The sequence below is a fragment of the Oculina patagonica genome, chromosome 5 (genome assembly GCF_052425735.1).
Source record: "Oculina patagonica isolate OP01 chromosome 5, crgOcupat, whole genome shotgun sequence".
NCBI classification, from domain to species: domain Eukaryota; kingdom Metazoa; phylum Cnidaria; class Anthozoa; order Scleractinia; family Oculinidae; genus Oculina; species Oculina patagonica.
Genome location: NC_135762.1, coordinates 6,476,050 through 6,496,582, shown reverse-complemented (window position 1 = coordinate 6,496,582; position 20,533 = coordinate 6,476,050). Strand labels below are relative to the sequence as shown.

The 20,533-nt window shown below is 39.6% G+C and overlaps 1 protein-coding gene across 2 annotated transcripts; it reads right to left on the bottom strand.

Annotated features, from left to right (window-relative positions):
* Nucleotides 1-3,359: 3,359 nt before the first annotated feature.
* Nucleotides 3,360-20,067, bottom strand: LOC144653852 (L-gulono-1,4-lactone dehydrogenase-like). Of its 2 annotated transcripts, XM_078513961.1 has the most exons (7): nucleotides 19,881-20,067; nucleotides 17,185-17,432; nucleotides 9,686-10,047; nucleotides 8,979-9,352; nucleotides 6,398-6,682; nucleotides 5,494-5,707; nucleotides 3,360-4,444 (listed from the first exon to the last, which is right to left on the bottom strand). In XM_078513961.1, exons 2-7 carry the CDS (start codon nucleotides 17,417-17,419, stop codon nucleotides 4,178-4,180), a joined length of 1,737 nt encoding a protein of 578 aa, XP_078370087.1. In that variant the 5' UTR covers nucleotides 17,420-17,432; nucleotides 19,881-20,067; the 3' UTR covers nucleotides 3,360-4,177. The 2 variants fall into 2 exon arrangements, with proteins under 2 accessions (XP_078370087.1, XP_078370088.1); XM_078513962.1 differs by lacking the exon at nucleotides 17,185-17,432.
* Between the last annotated feature and the right edge of the window lie 466 nt (nucleotides 20,068-20,533).

Here is a 20,533-nt window from a genome sequence, read left to right as displayed (position 1 = left end):
AGGACATGACATATGCCTAAAACAGGAAGTCTTGATGCCATTTTTAAGGAGCGTTTAATAAATTTAAATGACGCAGTCATAAGGTGAGTCTGTTCGAAATATTTCAACTGAAGGCTCTCTTTAATACCTATATGACCGATAATCCTACCCTTTCATATATCTTAACTTGAGAAATACCTACCCTTTTATATACCTGAAGCATGAAAAAGGTACCGCTTTCGGTAGGAGGCGTCCGGTATAGGCTATAATATGGAGTACCCACTCACTCCCCCCGGGGAAAGAGGTCAGGTTGTTAACAGTAACCGATAAAATCGGTTTGTGTATAAAAATGCAATAATGTGTCACGCAGGTTTGGAATTTTACTGAAAAAAAAAAACAATCAAAACCTCCGTCTTCGCTATCCGGCCATACATCATTCCTTTGAATGCATACGATAAGATGATATTCAAGTCATTGGTTGAATTTATGCACCTTACCGCGCCTATTTTTAGACACTTGTGCCGTCCCTAGCAAAACACAAAGTCTGTCTTACTGTAGGTTTTCGTTCAAGACAGGCGGCACTTTCCTTTAAGCATACAAATCAAGTCGAAAAAAAACCCCGCTAGATTTGCAATATCCACAAGCTACTCTTTTTTGCAAAATATAGTAGCTTTGTTTATCACTAAACTCGCTAAAGTTCTATTAATTCAAAGGTAACACTTGTTTAACATTCGATATAAATAAAATTATTGACTGACTGATTGATTATAGAAAGTTTTGAATTTATTCCTCGCGAAGCGAGGCCGAAGGCCGAGCGTAGCGGGGTGTATAATTTTGTCCCTCAAAGGGCTCAGGCGGGATGAAATCTCGTGTGGAGTTTACGGTCATATATATATATTTATTTATTTATTTATTTGTGAGCTTGGTGTGTGGCGGAAATGACGTCACACGGCCGCCGCGCGCTGGTGGCCAAATGGTAAGGCAATAAAGGCATCGAACTTGAAATCAGATCTTCGGGACTGAGGGCGGGGGTTCGAATCCGGCTAGTGTTTTTTTTTTTTTTTCTTTTTTTTGTGGGTTCGAATCCTGTGCCTTTCATTTTTATCGTTTTTCTTTTCGGATTAAAATAACACTGATTTCCACATAATACTCCCTCAACGCCTATTTAGGCTATAAACTGCTGATGTAGACTTGCCACAAGTCGACCTCACGAGTTTTCACACTGTTCATTGTTGTATGAAAATTTGCCATTTCGTTCTGAACCCATTGTTGCTGATGTAAAGGCTGATCGGGATTTCTCCATCCATTGGAAAGATAATCATCTCTGTTTAGTTCCTGTTGCTGTTGCTGTAATTGTTGTTGTCTACGCGTGGCACTATTTTCTCGAGCAGACTGTAATCGAATATTTCTCTCCTCCTCCGATTCTAATTGTAAGCGCGCTGCATCATTTTCCCTTCTTAATTGTAATCTATCCTGTAGCAGCTGTTCAGTTGATTCTACTAAAAGTCTGTCTGTATAATTTTGTCTCAGTACAATGTAATTGTAATTCTGTCTGCTGTATTTTGTCCGTTACTAGGCAACAATAACCCAGAGCTTCGCGAGGCCCTGCGAGTCACGTATTACTAGTCTCAGCAAACACCAATGCTGTACTGTTTTAGGACACCCCGTTCCCCCTATCAATGTTGGCACCTTACTTTGCGATCTTGTGCGAGTAAGATTGCTATTAGCTCAACTTTGAATACGGGGCTGGAGGTGGAGCGACGCGGGAAAGCAAAACTTTTAATTATTCCCAAAGTTTTAAACACTTTCACAACGGCAGCCGAATATCATTATCTAATCAAAATCGCATATCGGTAATTGTACAGGTGCTAACATTAAACAATAGATCGAACTCGTGAACATATACACAAAGATGTTACGTTTTCATTAAACCTACTAGAGTTGTGCGCGTATTAATCTGAATTTGCATGCATTCAAACATAAATGAAACGTAAACAACTAAATTTCCCTTGACGGTTTCTTTCCTAACTGATGCAAAACTGAACTTCAATTAAGCAAAGAAAACAACCTCATATCGCTCCTGGTGAATCTGCTGGAAAAAATTCAGACAATTTGATGTTTGAGATGTTTCTTGTTGCTCGGGAAGCCGGTAAAAAAAAAATAAATTTCGCCATCGAAACGGGCGGAATTACGCATAACGTTACACGGAAAACACGAGCTTCCCTTTTAGTTTTTTAACATTTCATCGAATTCTAAAATAGTCCCGCATTCATAACAAACACAAAACTACTCATTTCCGCGTACGAACGCCAAACGGCAGACGGCAAAAGTTAAATAATTGCCGTTCGCTGGAAAAATAAACGTCCTGCTTAATCTTTCTAATGACCGATAATTACGGCCTTCTAGACCAAAATTGTCTGATACTCCGTTTTCGCTCGAGGCTAAAGCGATGTCGAGTGATAAAAATAAGAATCCCTGCACGGGGAAGGTGCTAAATGTATGAATGACAAAATAGGTAAATACTACGATGTAGTCAAAATACTTTTCCCGACGTTTCGACAATGCGATGTTGAGTTTAGCAGCTGGCTTGAAATAATTAGTACGGCCGCTATAAAGGGCGCTGGAATTTAAATTTTCATTTGAACGGAGCGAGCACTTGATCTCAGTTAACATCCGGCGGAAGTTATTTTCATTCAAGTATACAGAGCCAATTTTTGCGCTAATCGCCCAAGGGATTTCGAGATGGCTCAATTGAGATCGGCTTCGGCGCGGCTGATACAATTGTTCATCTATGAGTCGCGGGTTCGAGCCTTCCTGTTATAGGGGATATTCTAATACGGTCTGGGGGCCGAATATCCCCTCCCCCCGTGTCGGCTCGAGCCTAACGCTCAAGGAATTACCCTCCAGCAGGCTTGGGGGCCGGGTAATTCTTCCCCAGAGATCAGATTTTATCCTCTTTTTTTTTCGATCAATTTTAACGTTTATTATCGTGCATTGATGTTCAACCTTTTTTTCTTTCACCTTTTTCTACAGGATTAATATTTTAATTTTTTGCTGTTTACTTCCGACATTGCAAATACACGGAACACCTTCGAATTGTGTAAAAAAAATCATTTAAGATTTTTCTTATTTTTTTTTCTCGTTGCTTTCTTTATACGACTAACCCCCACCCCGTCAAATAAAATATTTATTTCTTAGGTTCGCAATTATCCGTTAAGTTTGCGTGGCCTTTCTAGTCTTGTTGTGCTAAACCATTATAATCTAATTATGAACTATTTCCAGTACAGTACTCCACATAATATTCAACAGTACTCCATAGAGAAACCCTCAAAATCTCCAAACTTTAGAAGAAGTTCATTTAATACAACCTCTGATATGTGTAGCATTAAGAAATAAACCTAACTGTCCGATTTTAAGAATCTCAATTGATGTGATGTTGTAATTTTTAACAGTACTCCACTGGAAAGATGAATTTAATAGGAGATCAAACAATACATGTTTAATTCTTTTGGTTTTGGTGGAGTATTGTTTGTTTTTCAGTCAAATCAAACTGAATTGCCTCAAGAGAACATTCAGACCAGTCGTTGTTATGTCAGTATGTGCAGAAAGCCTTTTATTTCATTTTGAGCGTAAATAGTTGAGTACTGTTGTTATTTTGTGGAGTACTGTGATGCTGCGAGAGAAAGGAATTGACGCAACTGAGCTGAAGTGAGTACAAGCCCAGGTTGTTTACAGTAACCGATCATAAGAAAACGGTTTTTGTATAAAGAAGCAATAATTTGTCAGGTTTATAATTTTATTTGTCTCCTTTCCTTTGATTAAACGTCCTAAAATTTCACTTAAATTCACATTTACTCCCGCCTTAAGGCACTTGCCACTTTGAATGTCTATTTTAACTTTTGAAGGAAGAGAACTCTATATGAACAGTATGGAAATATTTAGATTACCTTGTCGAATAAGATAAACATTTTAAGTTTTTAAGCCATAGTTTTATTACGTCTTTTCTACGACATGTTCTCACACAGACGAGATTTAGAGTAGAACATGTTTACCTACCTACCTTACCTACCTACCATGTTTATCTATAGCCTTTGTTACCCACTCTACAATGTCATGAGCATACTATACTAAGTCCCGGATATAATCCGGCCTTAACCTCTCGGGTGTGGGAAAGAGGCAAAGGGCTGAAGATGTGTTTCTAGACCGTGGGCTGTTCGTCAACTAGAAACACGTCAAATCCCACATTATGAGTAAAGAGGTTGTTGAAAGGCCCGCCCATATTAAACATCTTGAAGACTTGTTTCCACTTGCTTAGCTTCTCATTGTGGTAGCAAGTGTGGACCTTCACTCCGTTAAGCCGGTTGTTCTTTCCCCAGTGTGGCCTCGCCTTGAATTCCCTGTGAAGGGTGTTTTCCACCACCTCCTGAAACTCGTCAATGCCAAATGCTCCAGGAAGGAATGGTACCTAGGGAAAGCAATATTCCCTTAATGACTGGTCCCACGGAAAACAATTAGCTTTATTTCTCCGAGACAATGTGCCCCTCGGCTTTGTTTTGCGTAACGTTAAAGATCAAGAGGCAACAAAACTTGAGGTGTTTTTGGCAGCCTTAAGCTTTTTACAGCAGTCCGCAAAAATAGGTGAAAACTTGTGAATGTCATTCAAAGTTAGGCTAACACGAAGCGCACACAAATATTTATGAAATACGCGGCGGCTTCAATACGCCTGACCTGATACGGGGTCGCATATGATTTCAGCGTACAAGGTATTGTGAGTTGTGCGGTTTTATTTCCCTGCCAAGGTATATAAATGTTTAGAAAACTTCTCACTTTCAATATTCTCGTCCAATTTAACCTGCGATCAGGCAAAAATCACGCCTGATCGCAGGTTACGTCCAATTGAAAAAGGCAAGTATGGTTTATAACAAAAAACATTTCACTTTCTTGCACCCAGACTCGGTTCACGCAGACTACACTCTTTATAAGAATATTGTTTTTTCAGCCCAGGCTGAATATTCTTATTTTTCTGTCGATAAAGGCTGAAATGTCCTTGCGAATATTCTTAGATTACAGCGTTGAAATTCCGTTTTAGAATGTAGATATTGGAGTAACAATTTCAAGTGTATAACTTCTTGCAGAAATGTTATTAGCATCAAACATACGGCTAGTGCTGCTTTTGTTGTTTTCAGTTAGTTTTGTCATTTAGAAAAAGGAAGAATTTCAAAGGTTTAGTTGAAAGCATATAATTGTATTGTATTTACACATTTTCAATGCACACAATTATATTCTTTTCAAAATCTCAGACTCGGGTTTATTCTTAAAATATTCTTAAAATTTCGCAAATTTTAGCCTCGATGTTACTATAAAATCTATTCTTATGGAAAAAAAGAGTTTAGATTCGAAGTCAGAAATGATGACGAAGACTCGGTTCTATTATGAAAACTGGGCTGCACTGTGGAAACTATTGTCCTGTAAAGATTAACTTGACAAACAGTGTGCAGAAACTATTTCACTTACCTCGATGTAACAGTTGTGTTCACTGTTAGATCCATCAGTTCTAAACATGCTGGCAGGGCTCACGAACAAATCATCTGTTTTAACAAGTCTCACGTAAATAGGCAGCAAGGAATACTGACGGTGCTTTGATGCGTAATCCTGAGCCAGCTGTATCACCAGAGCCAAGGCACGATTGAGATCAGTCAGCGGCAGGCACCATTCTGCTGTGCGCACACTGAAACGAAGTGAGACTATCAAAATGTCCTGTGTTTCCCGGTCATTGTTCATGTGTAAGAGGTGGCGACAAGTTTTGATCTTGTAAAAGCTATATTTTTTTCTTACTATTCTGCAGTAAGCCGTATTATGCTATACTATTTGAAGCATTTTTGCACCGCAAAGTTAAAATTCCTTATCAATAAAGTTAAAATTCCTTAACAATAAAATAGCTCCGCGTACCTTCCTTCAGTTGGCTACAGGCTATCCCACACGGGGAATAAACAGGGAGAAGAAGCAAGACAAAAAGATCAAAAGGGAAAAAACTAATTATAGAAGGGAAAAAGGCGAAAAGACAAAAAGCTATGGGTTATTAGCGACAGAACTCGAAATTCTAAGAGATACGTTAAAGAGTCCTTAAACTCTTGCCTTCTCAAGTGGAGAGTCTATTGCTGGGCTGGAGTGAAAATGCGATCACCAATGACGAAAAACAAAAGATTGAAAAGACAATCAATGATTCCCAAACCAAAACAAGAGAATTTGCTACTATAACCGGTGGCTTTCGCAACACCAGGTATTGTCCTTAATGGCCGAGGAAGAGAGATCCTGAGTCACAGGGAGGATCCTCTCTACACCATTTTTATGTATTTCTCATTTTGTCAGTGCAAAACTGGCGCTTTTTTTTTTTTTTTCTTCTCTTTCTCCAACTTACTGGATATTTCCTTTGGTAAACTGCAGCACGTTATACCACTTTTGCACATACGGGGTACTGAACGAGAACTGCGACAAACCAAAATTGGTGAGCCGTGGAATGCAGCTGGGGCAGCAGTTGGCGCATCCCTGGAGGCAGGATGCGGTGCAGTCAGACTGCATGCAGTCTATCTCTGCTATTCCTCTTCCTCCCGGGCCGCACCAGCACGCGCAGCACGCGGGGCACTGGGGCCTGCGATCAGTCCTCTTGGCTTTCAGGTAGGCCATGTCGATCTGCTTGTTAATCCTAACGAAACAAGAGGAGAATTAATTTCTCCGCAATTTTACACGTCTTGTTGAAAAGCTACTTCGATCTGCCGTATGGTTCTAAAATAAACTGCCTCTACAGACCTTCATTTGCAGTCAACTCTCTGAACGGACACCGCCGGGACCGGCTGCAACTGTCCGTCATAGAGAGGTGTCCGTCTTATAGGGAGTTTAGTTACCGAAAAATGACTGAAAAACGGCAGGGATGGGACCAATACCAGGTGTCCGTTTTAAAGAGTTGAGCGTTAAGAGAAAATAGATTTCGCGTAAAAGATGAGAGAAAGTTTTGTCACGATTCATACAACGTTGCTGTTTGCATCTTAGAAATTTAAAAACGAAATAACAAGTTAAGATTGAAAACGGTGTTGAAGCAAAAATTTTCATTTTGTTCCCCAGGAAGAAATTGCTTTGATCTCTACAAAAGGAAGCGCGATTGAAGAGAGCATGCCTTATCCCCCCACCCCGCGCCGATCCGGAGATTTTGAAAAGCAAGGGAACTGTAAGAGTTCTTTATAGGAAATTAACGTTACTTTGTGTTAATTAAAGTATTTGAAATTAATGCGACTTAAATTAACGCGAATTGAAGGAAAAATTACTTCCTAATAAAGGAAATTAACGCGAAAGAGGGGGTAACATTTCAAAATGAAGGAAATTAACGCGACGTACACAACAGGAACAAGTTTATTTCAACACTTGTAGGCGTATAATCTTAAACGAAAACAATGTTCATGGTACTTTTTTCCACTTTGAGCGTTCTTCGCAGTATCAGTGATAGTGGCAGATAAAATATTTTTTTCCCTTAAAGTCAAGAACGTCTGGACTGTAAGAGGGTCCTGAAGGGGGGTACCAAATCCCATTTCCCAGCCCAAATTTTGCCCAAATCCCATTTCCCAGCCTATTTTTTGTCTAAATCCCAGTCCCAGCAGTGAAATTCCCAGTGTGCGGAAAATCTGGTCTCAAGCACATTATATCTGTGTGGCTTTTTATTGTCCTAAATGTAGTACACTCCTTGAACTTTGCCTTCGGTGCCCTATATAGGGATTGAACCCAGGCGCAGGAAGAGCGAGTCCAGAGCTACTTGCACTGGAATTCAAATTTTAGAGACGTTATTTTCCTTAGATTATCATACTGGCCCTGAAGAAGACTAGCTCTGCTAGTTGAAATATTGGCCAATAAATCTTGCCTTCCTCCCGTAGTACCAGCCTTGCAATCAATCTGGTTATATAAACCATATTCCACAGCACCTTTGGACACGCACGCGCACAGATGATAAATTCAAAAATTTAGTATTTGTGGATTTAGTACCTATTCTTTTAATTACGGCTTAAGACAAAGGTTACAATATTTTTACTTGCAGATCGCGCGCTTTAGTCGCATAGTTGAATTGTTCATTTTAGCAAACTATTTTTACCCTAACGCACACGTTACATGTAAGAAACGCTACACGTCTCTGTCCTTTTTTATTTGTTTGTTTTTAAAAGCATGCACATGCAAGTTATCCTGGACTTTCTTTTCGCACCTGGGTCGCAGAAGGGATAGTTCACGGACTGGACTACCCAAAATCATGTTCTGCTAGTTATTATCATTTGTCTTGTAGAGAATAATAGAAATTTTTTGTAGCTTTAACTAAACTTATCAAGTTTTTATCCCATACCTACCACTACCCTGACTGACACAACTTGCTGTCACTTCTTTTAAATATTCCATTTGTGCCGATCCTCAGTCATGGCTGTTCCGCTGAGTAACTTCTTCACATACACAAAAATTGATCGAGACTTGATGGACACTCGTGCAGTGCGGTCGTTTTGTTTTCAGCGTTTTAACTATTCAGTGCCGGACTTTAAGAACATAACATTATAGAGCGCAAAATATGCTGGTTTAGTCATGTACTGACACGCTTCCCATTCCCATTTTTTGTTTCTGAATCCCAGTCCCAGTGACCTAAATCCCATTTTCCCAGTGAAAATATAGGCAAATCCCAGTCAAAATAGGCAAATCCCAGTTCCCATTTTACCCCTTCAGGACCCTCCTGTAACGAGAAATTGGAGCCAAAATAATGGAAATTAACGTCATGGAAATTAACGCTCCACTTAATTAACGGTGCGGAAATTAACGTTAACAAAAATTAACGCGACTTAAATTAACGCGAATGTTTGAAATTCGCGTTAATTTTATGACGCGTTAATTTCCTATAATAAGGTAATTTGAACAGTGTCGAATTGCGTTTAAAACGACAAAACAGCAAAAAATGTTAGTTGAGGTACATAATGCCTTACCCTCTCCCCATTGGGTATGGATTGACAAAAAACGAAAAGTATTCTCCTTCTTCACGATTAGTGTACATTTCAGCAAACGCTGGCGGCACCTCGAACTCGTCAGATGAAGTCCATGGCACGTGCACCACGGTCCTGATTTCCTCCAGATTGTACATTGGAACACAGCGGTATGTGATGGAATAAATTATCCCCATGCTGCCCAGTCCTACTGCGCATGCCTTCAGAACGTCATCACTGTTTATCTCGACTGGGGGATCTCCATATTTGGCGTTGTTGATCTTTTCTTTGCAGTCTTCAATAGTTTCGTCGCCGCCACGTACCTTCACTTGGACTCCGCCTGATATGATTAGGTGAAGACCCATCACTAAAGTGGACTGAAACGAGCATATTAACTTTATTAGACCTTACAAACATAAGGTTATAACTCACAGGTAGTAGTAGAGGGTCCATAATATGGGGCCGTACAATCCGCAAACCGCAATATTTTGTTCCTCCTAGGCCGAAAAAAGCTTTCGTTTTTTCTTTAAGACCGATACTGCCTTAATTTCTTTAACGTAAACAGCCAGGAAGGCTTATTTTTTGGAAGGATTTTTGTCTGAGATCTGGGGAGGCGTAATTTCGGAATTTCACGGTGTTGCAACTCGGCAACTAAACAATCAAATCTCCATTCAAAGCTAAGCCGTTGGTTTTACGATGAACACCCTTACCAGTGTACCACTGAATATCCCTGACCCGTGAGTAGAAGTGTTTGCCACGCCTCCAACCGTTTGACCAGCGTAATTCCCCATCATATCAAGCGCAAGGCCATATTTGGTGTCCAGCTGCTCAACGAAATCAATAACGCGCATCCCAGCCTCGACTTCAATCTCGACCTGCTCCTTGTTCGCATTATCGGACCTCGACATGGGCTCAGGTGTGATAAACTTCTTCAAGCTCGTCATATCTATCAAGATGTCTTTTGTGTGAGTGAGACGAGACCACGATGAACCGGTCCCCACAGCGCGAATGGTGTAACCATTGTCTGAGGCATACTTGCATAAAGCGGCAAGTTGGCCAGGGGCATCAAGGCCTGAAACAAAAACACGCAAGATCAGTCACCTTTTCTGTCTCACTTTAGTCTTCGACACAGCCTCTATAGCCCGTATTTGGTCCATGGCTTGAACCCAGACCGTTTGATCCGGAGTACAATAGCCATTAGGTCACCACACCTCCCATTTGACTCAGTCCATCGTCAGAAAAATAATTTGTTCTTCGAATGAGAGCTAATCAGTTCCGTTCTCCTAAACCTCTCATATCTTGATAAATGAATAAATAAATGAATGGATGGATCGATGAATGAAAAACTTCATTAAAGTATCAAAACCACATCTACCTTGATTTGATAAAAGGTGTCTTCCGAATTTTGACACAACACTATAGTTCTGAGCCATATTTCGGCAGAGAACGTTGAATGAGGGATAGTTTTAGCTCGAGGTGAACGTTGATTACTCTAATTTATGTCTTTTCGAACCAAGAAGACTGCATTTACGGCATTTTGTTCAAATTATGAATTCTACAATTTAATTAACTTGTTTACAACATGAAATAACATCAACTGAAAAACCAACTTAAAAAGTGCTAGAGCGAGAGCTGAACTGAAGCTTTCTAAATCCATGCATGGTCTAAAATGAACTATCAACAGGCGTTCTACATCGACGTTCGCTTCATTTTCAAGGAATTGGGGAATAAATAACTAAACAATTCATGACTCAGCGAGACAATTCGATATGTTTCATGTCAGTTCACGGCCGGAAACCACGCATATCGAATTGCTTCTCGCTGACAAATCACAAAACGCGCTGATCGCTAAATCAGCCAAAACGGCAAAATAATCATCAAATGAAGAGAATTCTACTCACATAAGGGTTTCAAGAAATTCCCTTTCGACCATCAGCTGCGCTCTTTGCAATCTTTCCATCTTATTAATCGGGCGTGGCCGATTTATAGTTTACCCTTTGGTCGTCGTAGAGCGTAGTCTCCTGGCGCGGCCAAAAAGACGGGGATAGCTTGGGGTTGCTACAAAACCGCTACGGGTGACGCATACCGCAATGGTTTTCATTTTAGTTTTGACAGGAAATCGTTGCAGGCACACTTGGTCGACTTTTGGGTTAATGTGTAATCAGGTTGTGTTTTTTTGCTTCGGCGGAAGGACAGAGAAAAAAGCTTACGGGGCAAAGTACAGTATGGGGCCCAGTTCTCGGCCACTTTTGACGTAAACTTGTATTTCTTACCTCAGAAGAACCGCAGGAACTTGAAATTTCTCGCAGAGCTAGCTACATTATTCAGCTTTTTGGTGTAAAGCTATCGACCGGTCAAAAATTAATTTGCCCGAGCAATAATAAAAATAAAAGCTCCATTTGTGGGCCCAGTTCTCGGCCACCTTGGCCCAGTTCTCGGCCACTTTTGACGTAAACTTGTATTTCTTACCTCAGAAGAACTGCAGGAACTTGAAATTTCTCCCAGAGCTAGCTACATTATTCAGCTTTTTGGTGTAAAGCTATCGACCGGTCAAAAATTAATTTGCCCGAGCAATAATAAAAATAAAAGCTCCATTTGTGGGCCCAGTTCTCGGCCACCTTGGCCCAGTTCTCGGCCACTAAAAAGCTTGTGCGTAATTATCTGTAAAAAAAATGCTCAATTAATTTTCACAGTCATAAAATCACTCTGTAAACCTATTTATACTATATCGATCCCAAATTATTTTTATGATGCTTTGTTTTACTTTAGAAAAGAAGGATTTTAACGCGCCTAGTTGCCTATGTGCAGGTTCTGGCAAAACCGCATTGTGTGACCCGTGCATTTAGATGGTTTATTTTGCAGTGAAAAGGTCTTGAAAGATTTAGGTGTTGTAGAAATAATAGACAAGACAAGAGTCAGCTCAAAACTTAGAGATAAGATTGAACTTTATTTTTAAAACATTTATTTCTTTCATTCTGGCAGCAGCAGATGAAATTTTATTAAAAACCAAGCGCTAAGCTGTGATAGCGAGCAGGGTGGCCGAGAACTGGCAAATACGCAAACGTCGCAAGAAAAAATTTCGAAGTAAATTAAGACCAAAAAATACAACGGTTCAACGAAAAGTTAACTAAAGCAGAAAGCTGAATTATTCTACGTTTCACATGCCAAAAATTAGCTCGTATGGTGGGGGCTTTTGGATAAAATACGAATTTAACTACATCCATGAATTTGGAGCCGTAAACAAACAACTTTTTCGGGAATGCAAATTCACCTACCTCCGCGTAAACTCGACGTGTGAGCTTTCTATATCGAATTGAACGATCAAACTCAAGATACTTAAAGCACATGAATCAGTCTATCGTTTGAAGGAAATACCTTTTTCTTTTGATTCAACTGGAGTGTGAAAAAACGCGTTAAACACAAAGTGGCCGAGAACTGGGCCCCATACTGTACTGATATTCACCATTGTGAAATTGCACTTACTTTGACAAGTTAAAGTTAGTTTTGTACATGAAAAAGGTAACGTCATTGATGTCACGCAGTGTTTTTTTAAGCAAACTAGATGGTTTGCTGGTTTCTGACTATGAATGGGGGTGTGATCTTGCGGTATATTTTTTGAGCCTGACTCCGCCGTAAAACTTTTTTTTTATTTAGCAAGAACTGTGTCGATTTTCATTTCTGAACAATTGGTCGTCAAGTCGTTTGTCACAAAGAGTAGAATGTTTGTACAGCATGTTTTGGAATTATTTTAGATTTGGTTAGTAAGACGCTTCTGAAGACCTGAGCAAAACATTGGGAATGTACAGTATTAATAGGAACTTGAATGGAATTTTTCACAAGTTGGATAAAGGTATCAACTGAAAAAAATGGAATTCAAAATCAGAACTTGGATTTTGTTGTAATTAAATTTTATCGCGGATTGGATGCATAATATCACGGCTTTGAAAGTCTTCAAATAATTAGAAAGGTTCCTTTCTTCCTTTTGATCTTATTGTTATTTTCATGTATTGATTATTCGAAAGTGGTTTTCGTTGATACGAAAAAAAAAACGGGTTTTCACTGAATTGCTTGAAGTATTTTTAGACGTGATAATATTGGCTTAATCAAATTACATTGTGCACGAAATATTTGTTATTCTTTTGTCTTGAAACTTTGAGGAAATTGAAATTTTTGTTTGACAGTAGTGTATGAAAGGCATTTTATAGAACTGAATAAAAAATAAGAAACATTGATAAAGGTTATTTCAAAGATTTATTTTGCCTGATTTTGAAGGGTTTCAGGAGTTTTAAAGAGTGCTGGTAAACGGCTGTATGTTGTTTGTGATTACGGATCTTATTTAGTTTCGAACGCTCTAATTTTGAAAGGTTAAAACAGGTTAAAACCGGGCGGTTTCATGAGTTTTTTGGGTAGAAAGGTACGGTGGTGGTCAAAAAAAAAAATGTTTAGAAAGGAATGACTGTAGTAGCACGTAAGTCGGAGGTTTGCGTGAGTCACGGGGTATAGTATGCGTGAGCTGGATTTCCGGCGTCATAACGGCATGTTTTGTTTACTGAAAGATACACTCGACGTTTAGTTAGCTTAGTCGGCTTGGGAAACTATTTTAAAAATGAATGTTGTAATAGTTAATTAATAGTAATCTAGAATTAACCCACTCTCGATTGGAGTCTGTTCTGGATTCGCGCTACCTTTTCGCCGCGAAGGAATTTTGTAAAATTTCGCTAGTGGAAAGAGGTACTGTAAGAACAGTATCAATAACTCAAAAGGAGGAACTTCTTTGTAGCTCTGAATTAAGACGTATGACTTATCTTTAGAGGGCGGGGAGTTTTGGCATACTGTATTTTAAGGACTGGACTGGACTAGTAAAACGCGGACTAGTAAAACGGGGACTTGTAAAACGCGGACTAGTATAACGCGGACTAGTAAAACGCGGACTTGTAAAACGCGGACTAGTAAAACGAGGACTCAGGTAAAACGCGGACTTGTAAACGGCGGACTAGTAAAACGCGGACTAGTAAAACGCGGACTTGTAAAACGAGGACTAGTAAAACGCGGACTTGTAAAACGCGGACTTGTAAAACGAGGGCTTGTTAAGCACGGACTTGTAGAACGCGGACTTGTAAAACAAGCGCTTGTAAATCGGATAAAACTAAACGGTTTAGCGAGCGAAACAACTTGTGTTTGAAGCTCTTGTGTGTTTCTTCGACGGCATATTTCTAGCTTTTTTGAGCACTCTATGGTCTGTTTTAGCGTGGAGATGTTTTTGCAGTATAGCACATGTTCGTTCTGCAAACCCCTACTAAAACAACGGGATTGATGCTATGAGTTGTGTGCATATGTTTCTTTCTTTCCACTACTTGACGTCTGTTGAGTGCAGTCGTTTGTATTGCTCGCACGAGGTAGAACGGGGCCCGTCCAGAAATCAACAGTCAATCGTAAATAAAGGTGACGGGCCTACACGACTCCTACGTTCGTGACATTAGAATATTTGCCGTTAAATGTTTAAATTCGGTCTTTCGACCTTATTTGCTTCTGACTTCTTTCTGAGGGTACTGTTTTAATTTGGGGGCAGTATGTGGTAAATAAAGGTGACGGGCCTACACGACTCCTACGTTCGTGACATTAGAACATTTGCCGTTATATGTTCAAATTCGGTCTTTCGACCTTATGTGCTTCTGACTTCTTTCTGAGGTTACTGTTTTTTTGAGACATTATGTATTGAAGAGAGCCGTAAGATGATTGTGGCCAAGGAATTCGAAGTGTCTAGAGGCGTTTTACAAGTCCGCGTTTTACTAGTCCGCGTTTTACTAGTCCAGTCCAGTCTACAAGTTAAAGACACATCAAGACCACCCCACTGTGAATTGCCATAGCACAGACAAAATTATAGTCAATATCTTATGTGTTTTTAAGAGAATTACATAAGAACCAAGGCATGTCTTGTCTTGCCTTACATTGACATGCAATAATTTGGAAATACTAAGCTCGTAACAGTTTAAGACAGAATCCATCAGGAATTTGAGTAACATTAATTTTAGTTACGCAAAAATTGAGCACCAGAATAATTTAAATCCTTGTGTTCTTTCATACCTTGTTAAAGGCTTGACATGTGATAACACCAACATAACACCAACAACAGTTCTTTATCAGTGGGGATTGAAGAAAAAAATGGAAACATCATCACACAGTTGACCCCCATGCAAAAACACTCCAGGATGTCACGGGGCTGTTTGGTGTCCGTCTGCCAATTTCTAACTTCAAATTCCAATGTTAAATTCACATTAAATTTTCAATATTTCTTAGTTGTCTAAATTTTACTAATTCTTTTAAAAAAACTATCACCTGCCAAACATCCCCAAAAATCACTCAAAAAATTACAAAATACCGCAATACATAGATACATGGGATGAGTGAAGTTTCCTTGGATTCCTTGAAACACCAACAAGATATTTCCGTTTAAGGTGGCTGATAATGGGTTTCAGTATTTCCCAGTCCTTATACTTTGGTTCAGGACTAAAAGCCTTCATCAATTGCTATTACAGTAATGGTATGAAACAAATGTTCAATCATTCATCAACAAGTTGTGATCATTTTCTTGACAATAGTAGTTCCCCGGTAAACGGTTGTAGTACTGTCCCATCAAAGTGCAATGCCTGGAAAATACCGAAAAGCACACGACCTTCAGGTGAAACCGCACCTTACAGTATTACCAATACACTGCACTTTGCTAAGTCTTAAAACTTTACATTGTCTAGTCGTCTACTTCAATCGTTTATTTGTATTGTGTGAGATACATTTATAAATTGAAACCATCATGTCATTAAGTAATAATGCAATCTCGACAACGTTCTAGATATTATATTATGCACACTAATACAGCTCATGCAAGCCCTGTGACTTACACAAACACAGTCGGACTGAGTGCTACTTAAGTAACTGCTTCGTGGTTTCTGCTGTACTGAACCCTGCCTTTCAAGGCAAAGCGCCCGATTTTAAGCTTCTCAAGCTTCTCAATGTTCTTGTTCACAATGTAATACCCCGGATGTGAAGAATCGTTAAAAAGCGAACCAATACCCTCGGACATCACAACAGAATTTTTCTAAGTCTCCAGCCAAGGAAGAGTTCAAGCCCAATATCGCCATGACCGCCTTCAAATCAGCCCTAAAGTCTAGTTCCGAGTCCTAGTTGACGTGGCTGAAGACCTTTGCTGTCTAAAGGAAGCACAACGTTATTTGTACCAAGCAAAACGAACCGAGTCAAGAGTTCAACCCGTTAAAGCTTTGTTCTAAGGTACAATAACAGCCGACGCAAAACTTGCAAATCGTTAGACTTCCACCTTCATAGGACTTAATGATGTCCTCCGGCAAACTTCCTTTAGACAGCAGAATGGAAAGCTATAGATCACAACTGCTCTACTAGTTAGCGCGCGCAACTAGAATTCAAATGAAAGAGAGGGGTTGGAGGTAGAGACTGGGCTAGACTAACCACAAGTAAATCTAAGGGGAGGGAGACGGGGGGGGGGACACAGGGAGGGAGAAAAAAACAGTAAGATTGCATTCACTACATTAGACAGGGCGACATTTCATTGGAAGAAAGCCGAACAATTCTCCGTATCCTCAAAAAAAAAAAAAAAAAAAAAAAAAAATGAAACCCCATACATTCCTTAACAGCCCGATAGCCACCTTTTATCAAATCAAGGTAGCACATAACTAGGGAAGATTCCCTTACTAATTTGGGGACACAAATCGTGACATTTGATAATATTGAAAAAAGTGTACAATATCAATTGTAATATAAAAATCTTATACTTATCATACTAATCTAAGAATTTTTTTAAAAAAATTGATCTAAAAGTGTAAAAATCAAACTATAATCGCTAAAACGTTGATGTAAAAAAAATGATATAATACTGAATAAAATTTAAGATGAGCAGAGGGAACAGCCCTTGCAGCTTTCGTCAACTAGTAAACTGACTCCAAAATAAGCCGAGAGAAAGCTGGGAAGAGAATGTTCGTTTCCCTTTTCCTCAACTACATTTATTTCCCCCGAAACTCCAAAGGGACAGGGAAAAGTTCCCGTGTTACAGAGGTGTTCGCATTTCAGAGGTAGAGTTGTGATGAATTTTTGTCCGCTCTTTCGGACCAAGTAACTTGTCTTTAAAATAGAGGTGTCCGGAAGAAGAGGTTTAACTCTCTATATATTTTTCGTTACGCACCGCTCCGCAGTTGATTCTTGATGTCATCGTCGTCATTAATTCCATGAAGGTCACCCGGAAAGCTGTTGATGGCCGTGTGTTGGGGGTGATAGAGGTGAACGAGAGGTTGAACCATTTCCATTCCGTCATAGTTGTACCAGACTCGGCGTCCGGTGTATGTACAAAAGCGAATACAGGGGAAGACACACTGGTATGACCAGCGCATGTTGTAGCAACAATCCACTTTATTGCCCATGGCTCTTGTAGTCCTGCAACGAGCGACAACGTGAGTCTCCTTCGCAGCCGTTTTTGGGGATGTCACACGACGTTCTCGCCCCTCCCCTCCCCCGAAAAAAAAGCGGCTGCGAAGGAGACTATTGAAAAGTGACCATGAGTTTTTTAAAACTGGGCGTTTTAAGCCATTTATTAAACCACGCGAGATAGAAAAACACGGGAAGAGAATAGCCTGTGTACAGCCGTCTAGGCTTTGGTAGATTGTGCTCCTAAAAGTGGCATATTATGCTACTAGCAGTGCTCAAAATTTTACCAAATTATGCAAAAATTATGCCTGAATTCCCAAATTATGCTTCTGATTTCCGAAATTATGCTCACAAAATGACGTAGATTCTGTACATAGAGGTGCGCAATAACGACACCAAATTATGATGTTTTTCAAATAAACTGTTGTTGCAAATTTATTTGTGTTTTATGGCAGTTTGTCACGGCCGTCAGCTGTACAAATTAGCTGCTCGCATCTCTGAACCGTTTGTAAAATGCCTCCAACGACTTAACAATCACAATTGTATAGCTAAAACACGCATTGCAAGAACAAACTACCTAAATTTCATTTATTTCTGTAGAAAGTACACCATATTTACTAAATTTTATGAATTTATGCTCCAAAAAGTGCTAAAAATTGCTAATTATGCCGTGGCAGTGCTCGTTTCACAAATTATGCTTTTTAGCTCCAATTATGCCAAAAATTATGCTAGCACAATCTACCAAAGCCTACAGCCGTCCCCCTTCTCTCAAATAAATTGAAGAGGGGAGGGGGACGGCTGTACAGAGGCTAGAAGAGAATGTAGAGCAAAAGACGAAAGCTTGAGTGATTTACAAGATTTGAGAGGGATAGCAGGCTCACCTTTAGATCACACACACTCATTCAAGCGGCTTCGCCGCTCGTGCATGTGACCAAATGGTGAGCCTGCTCACAGGGTATGAGAGGGAACTTTTCACATCCCATGTGGTTAATTGAAGAAGTTAACTACAAAAATGCGTGATTTATTGCTTTTATCAATTTTTCAGGTATTGTCCAATCAGGGCGCGTGCATTATGGTCATTTTAGACAGTTACGAGTTACGTGCTACTATTCGAAGGCTATCAAGCTAACCAGAGCGCTATTTACATGATTAAGGCTAACCAATTAGGCTATAAACCCTAGTGTTGTTTAATTTAGTATTGACTATATTACGTGGTATAATATATCATTGGTTGTCTCACCACATTTAAGTGCAGAATAGTCAGTCCCGTTTTTGCATCAGCCCATGTCAACAGTACCTGCGCAATTTTCTATTTCTTCACTCTAATTATTCTGCACTCCAAGGTTATTCTTTGAACACTCAGGCATGCATAAATCTGACGTGTCATTTCGTCCTAATTGGTTTCCACAAACAACACTGAGCACACCTATGTTCTGTATGTTCACCCTAAGAAATGGACAATTTCTTTGAATCATGCACCAATGAGCCGAATTTCATCCGTATTCCCTGGTCGCCTACTCCGGTCTCTTTTGGCAGTAAGCGATTGCGACTGGAGAATGCCCCTAAAAATTCGTGTAGATGGCTTACAGCCGGCCTCTATTTCTTCGTATTTTCATTTTTCTTTAATCGATGAGCACGCAAAAAAGAATCACGAGAGAGCTCCTTCCCCCCCCCTTCCCCGGGACTCCACGTTCGCTTTTTCGCATTTTTTCTTCGCGTTGAGAAAAAAAAAGACGGAAATTCATGCTAAATACATCGACTACAGAAAACGATTACTTATGTCTTCTCTGGCAACTTCGTTGTATTAGCCTCTTACTCAAACGACTGCGAACGGAGGAGGCTATTGTTTTTTCTTTTTTTTTTTTAAAAAAAATTCTTCTATCTTCTTAAGACTCTTAAGATTGTCTGTGGCTCTCTGGTGCATAAATTTGACGCACGAACTGTCAAGAAAAACAATTAGCCTCCTTAAACAATGGCGTAATATCGTAAATGTAGCAGTTTCAATTCCTAATGTTGTTTTCGCGTTCATTAAGCTTTACTGATATTGTTCACCACTATATACTGTACTTAAATAATCAATTTAAACGATTCACTAAATTCTTAACATTCATGATATTAACATACCAAGAGCTTGCTTCGAAGTTCGCCTGTCTCATGTTATTACTTAATCTCGACCATACGCAGGCTATGTCTTCGAAATTTAGCATGTCAAAGGATTAAACTACACGGAATGAATCGATATGTTTACAAATTATTACAAACTGAAGGTTTGCATTGTGTTTTAAATTTTGTGGATGCAGTGGTACTTTCATAACCCACTCTTCTAGCTATAGAAGGCTTCAACATGTATCAGTCTTCAGTCTAATAATTGAGTCTAAATCCTGCAATCCGTTGAATAAACGATACACCTGTGAAATGATGTGAATTATGACTTAATGGTCATTAGCAATTTCCTACCCCTCTAGCTGGAATCCGTCCGCTTGTGCTCTTTAAATGTCTCGTTTAAATGCTTCAAACTCTACGCAGAGTCCGTCAGAGGCTGTGCTTTGAATCAATTCACTGAACCGCCTGTACAAGTGTGCATTACCGTTTGGCAAACACAGATTAGTCTTTGCCCCCTGACATACAATTATCATATTTTACATCAGCGCGTTATTAAAACATGCACATTATTAACGTGACATGGTCTATTGTCATTTTGACTCGCTTCGTTACAAACACTATAGGAATAGGAATAGAGAGTAGGAATAGAGGAATAGAGAGGCGGTCATTTCTACCAAGCCTTAGCCTTGCTTAAATAGACCAAAACACCTGTAATTGATCAAGGTCCTTTCTTCAGGGTTTACGAATGATTACGTTTTTGAAACGAGTGGGAATAAGAAAGCGGAGAAAAGCGGAAGGAACAAGAAAAAAATGGGAACGGTTCCGCATTCATCAAAATCACGCTGCAGTGTGAAAAAGTGCGTTGTTTATCAAAATTTTGGGGAAATTCAGGATCGTAGCACCCAAAATTCAGTTCAATGTAACGGTTAAACGAAACGCGTTTGTTAAGAGATTTGGCACTGAAAGGGTTAAATTGGTAGCCGGGAAGAAGAATGAAGGAAGAATGG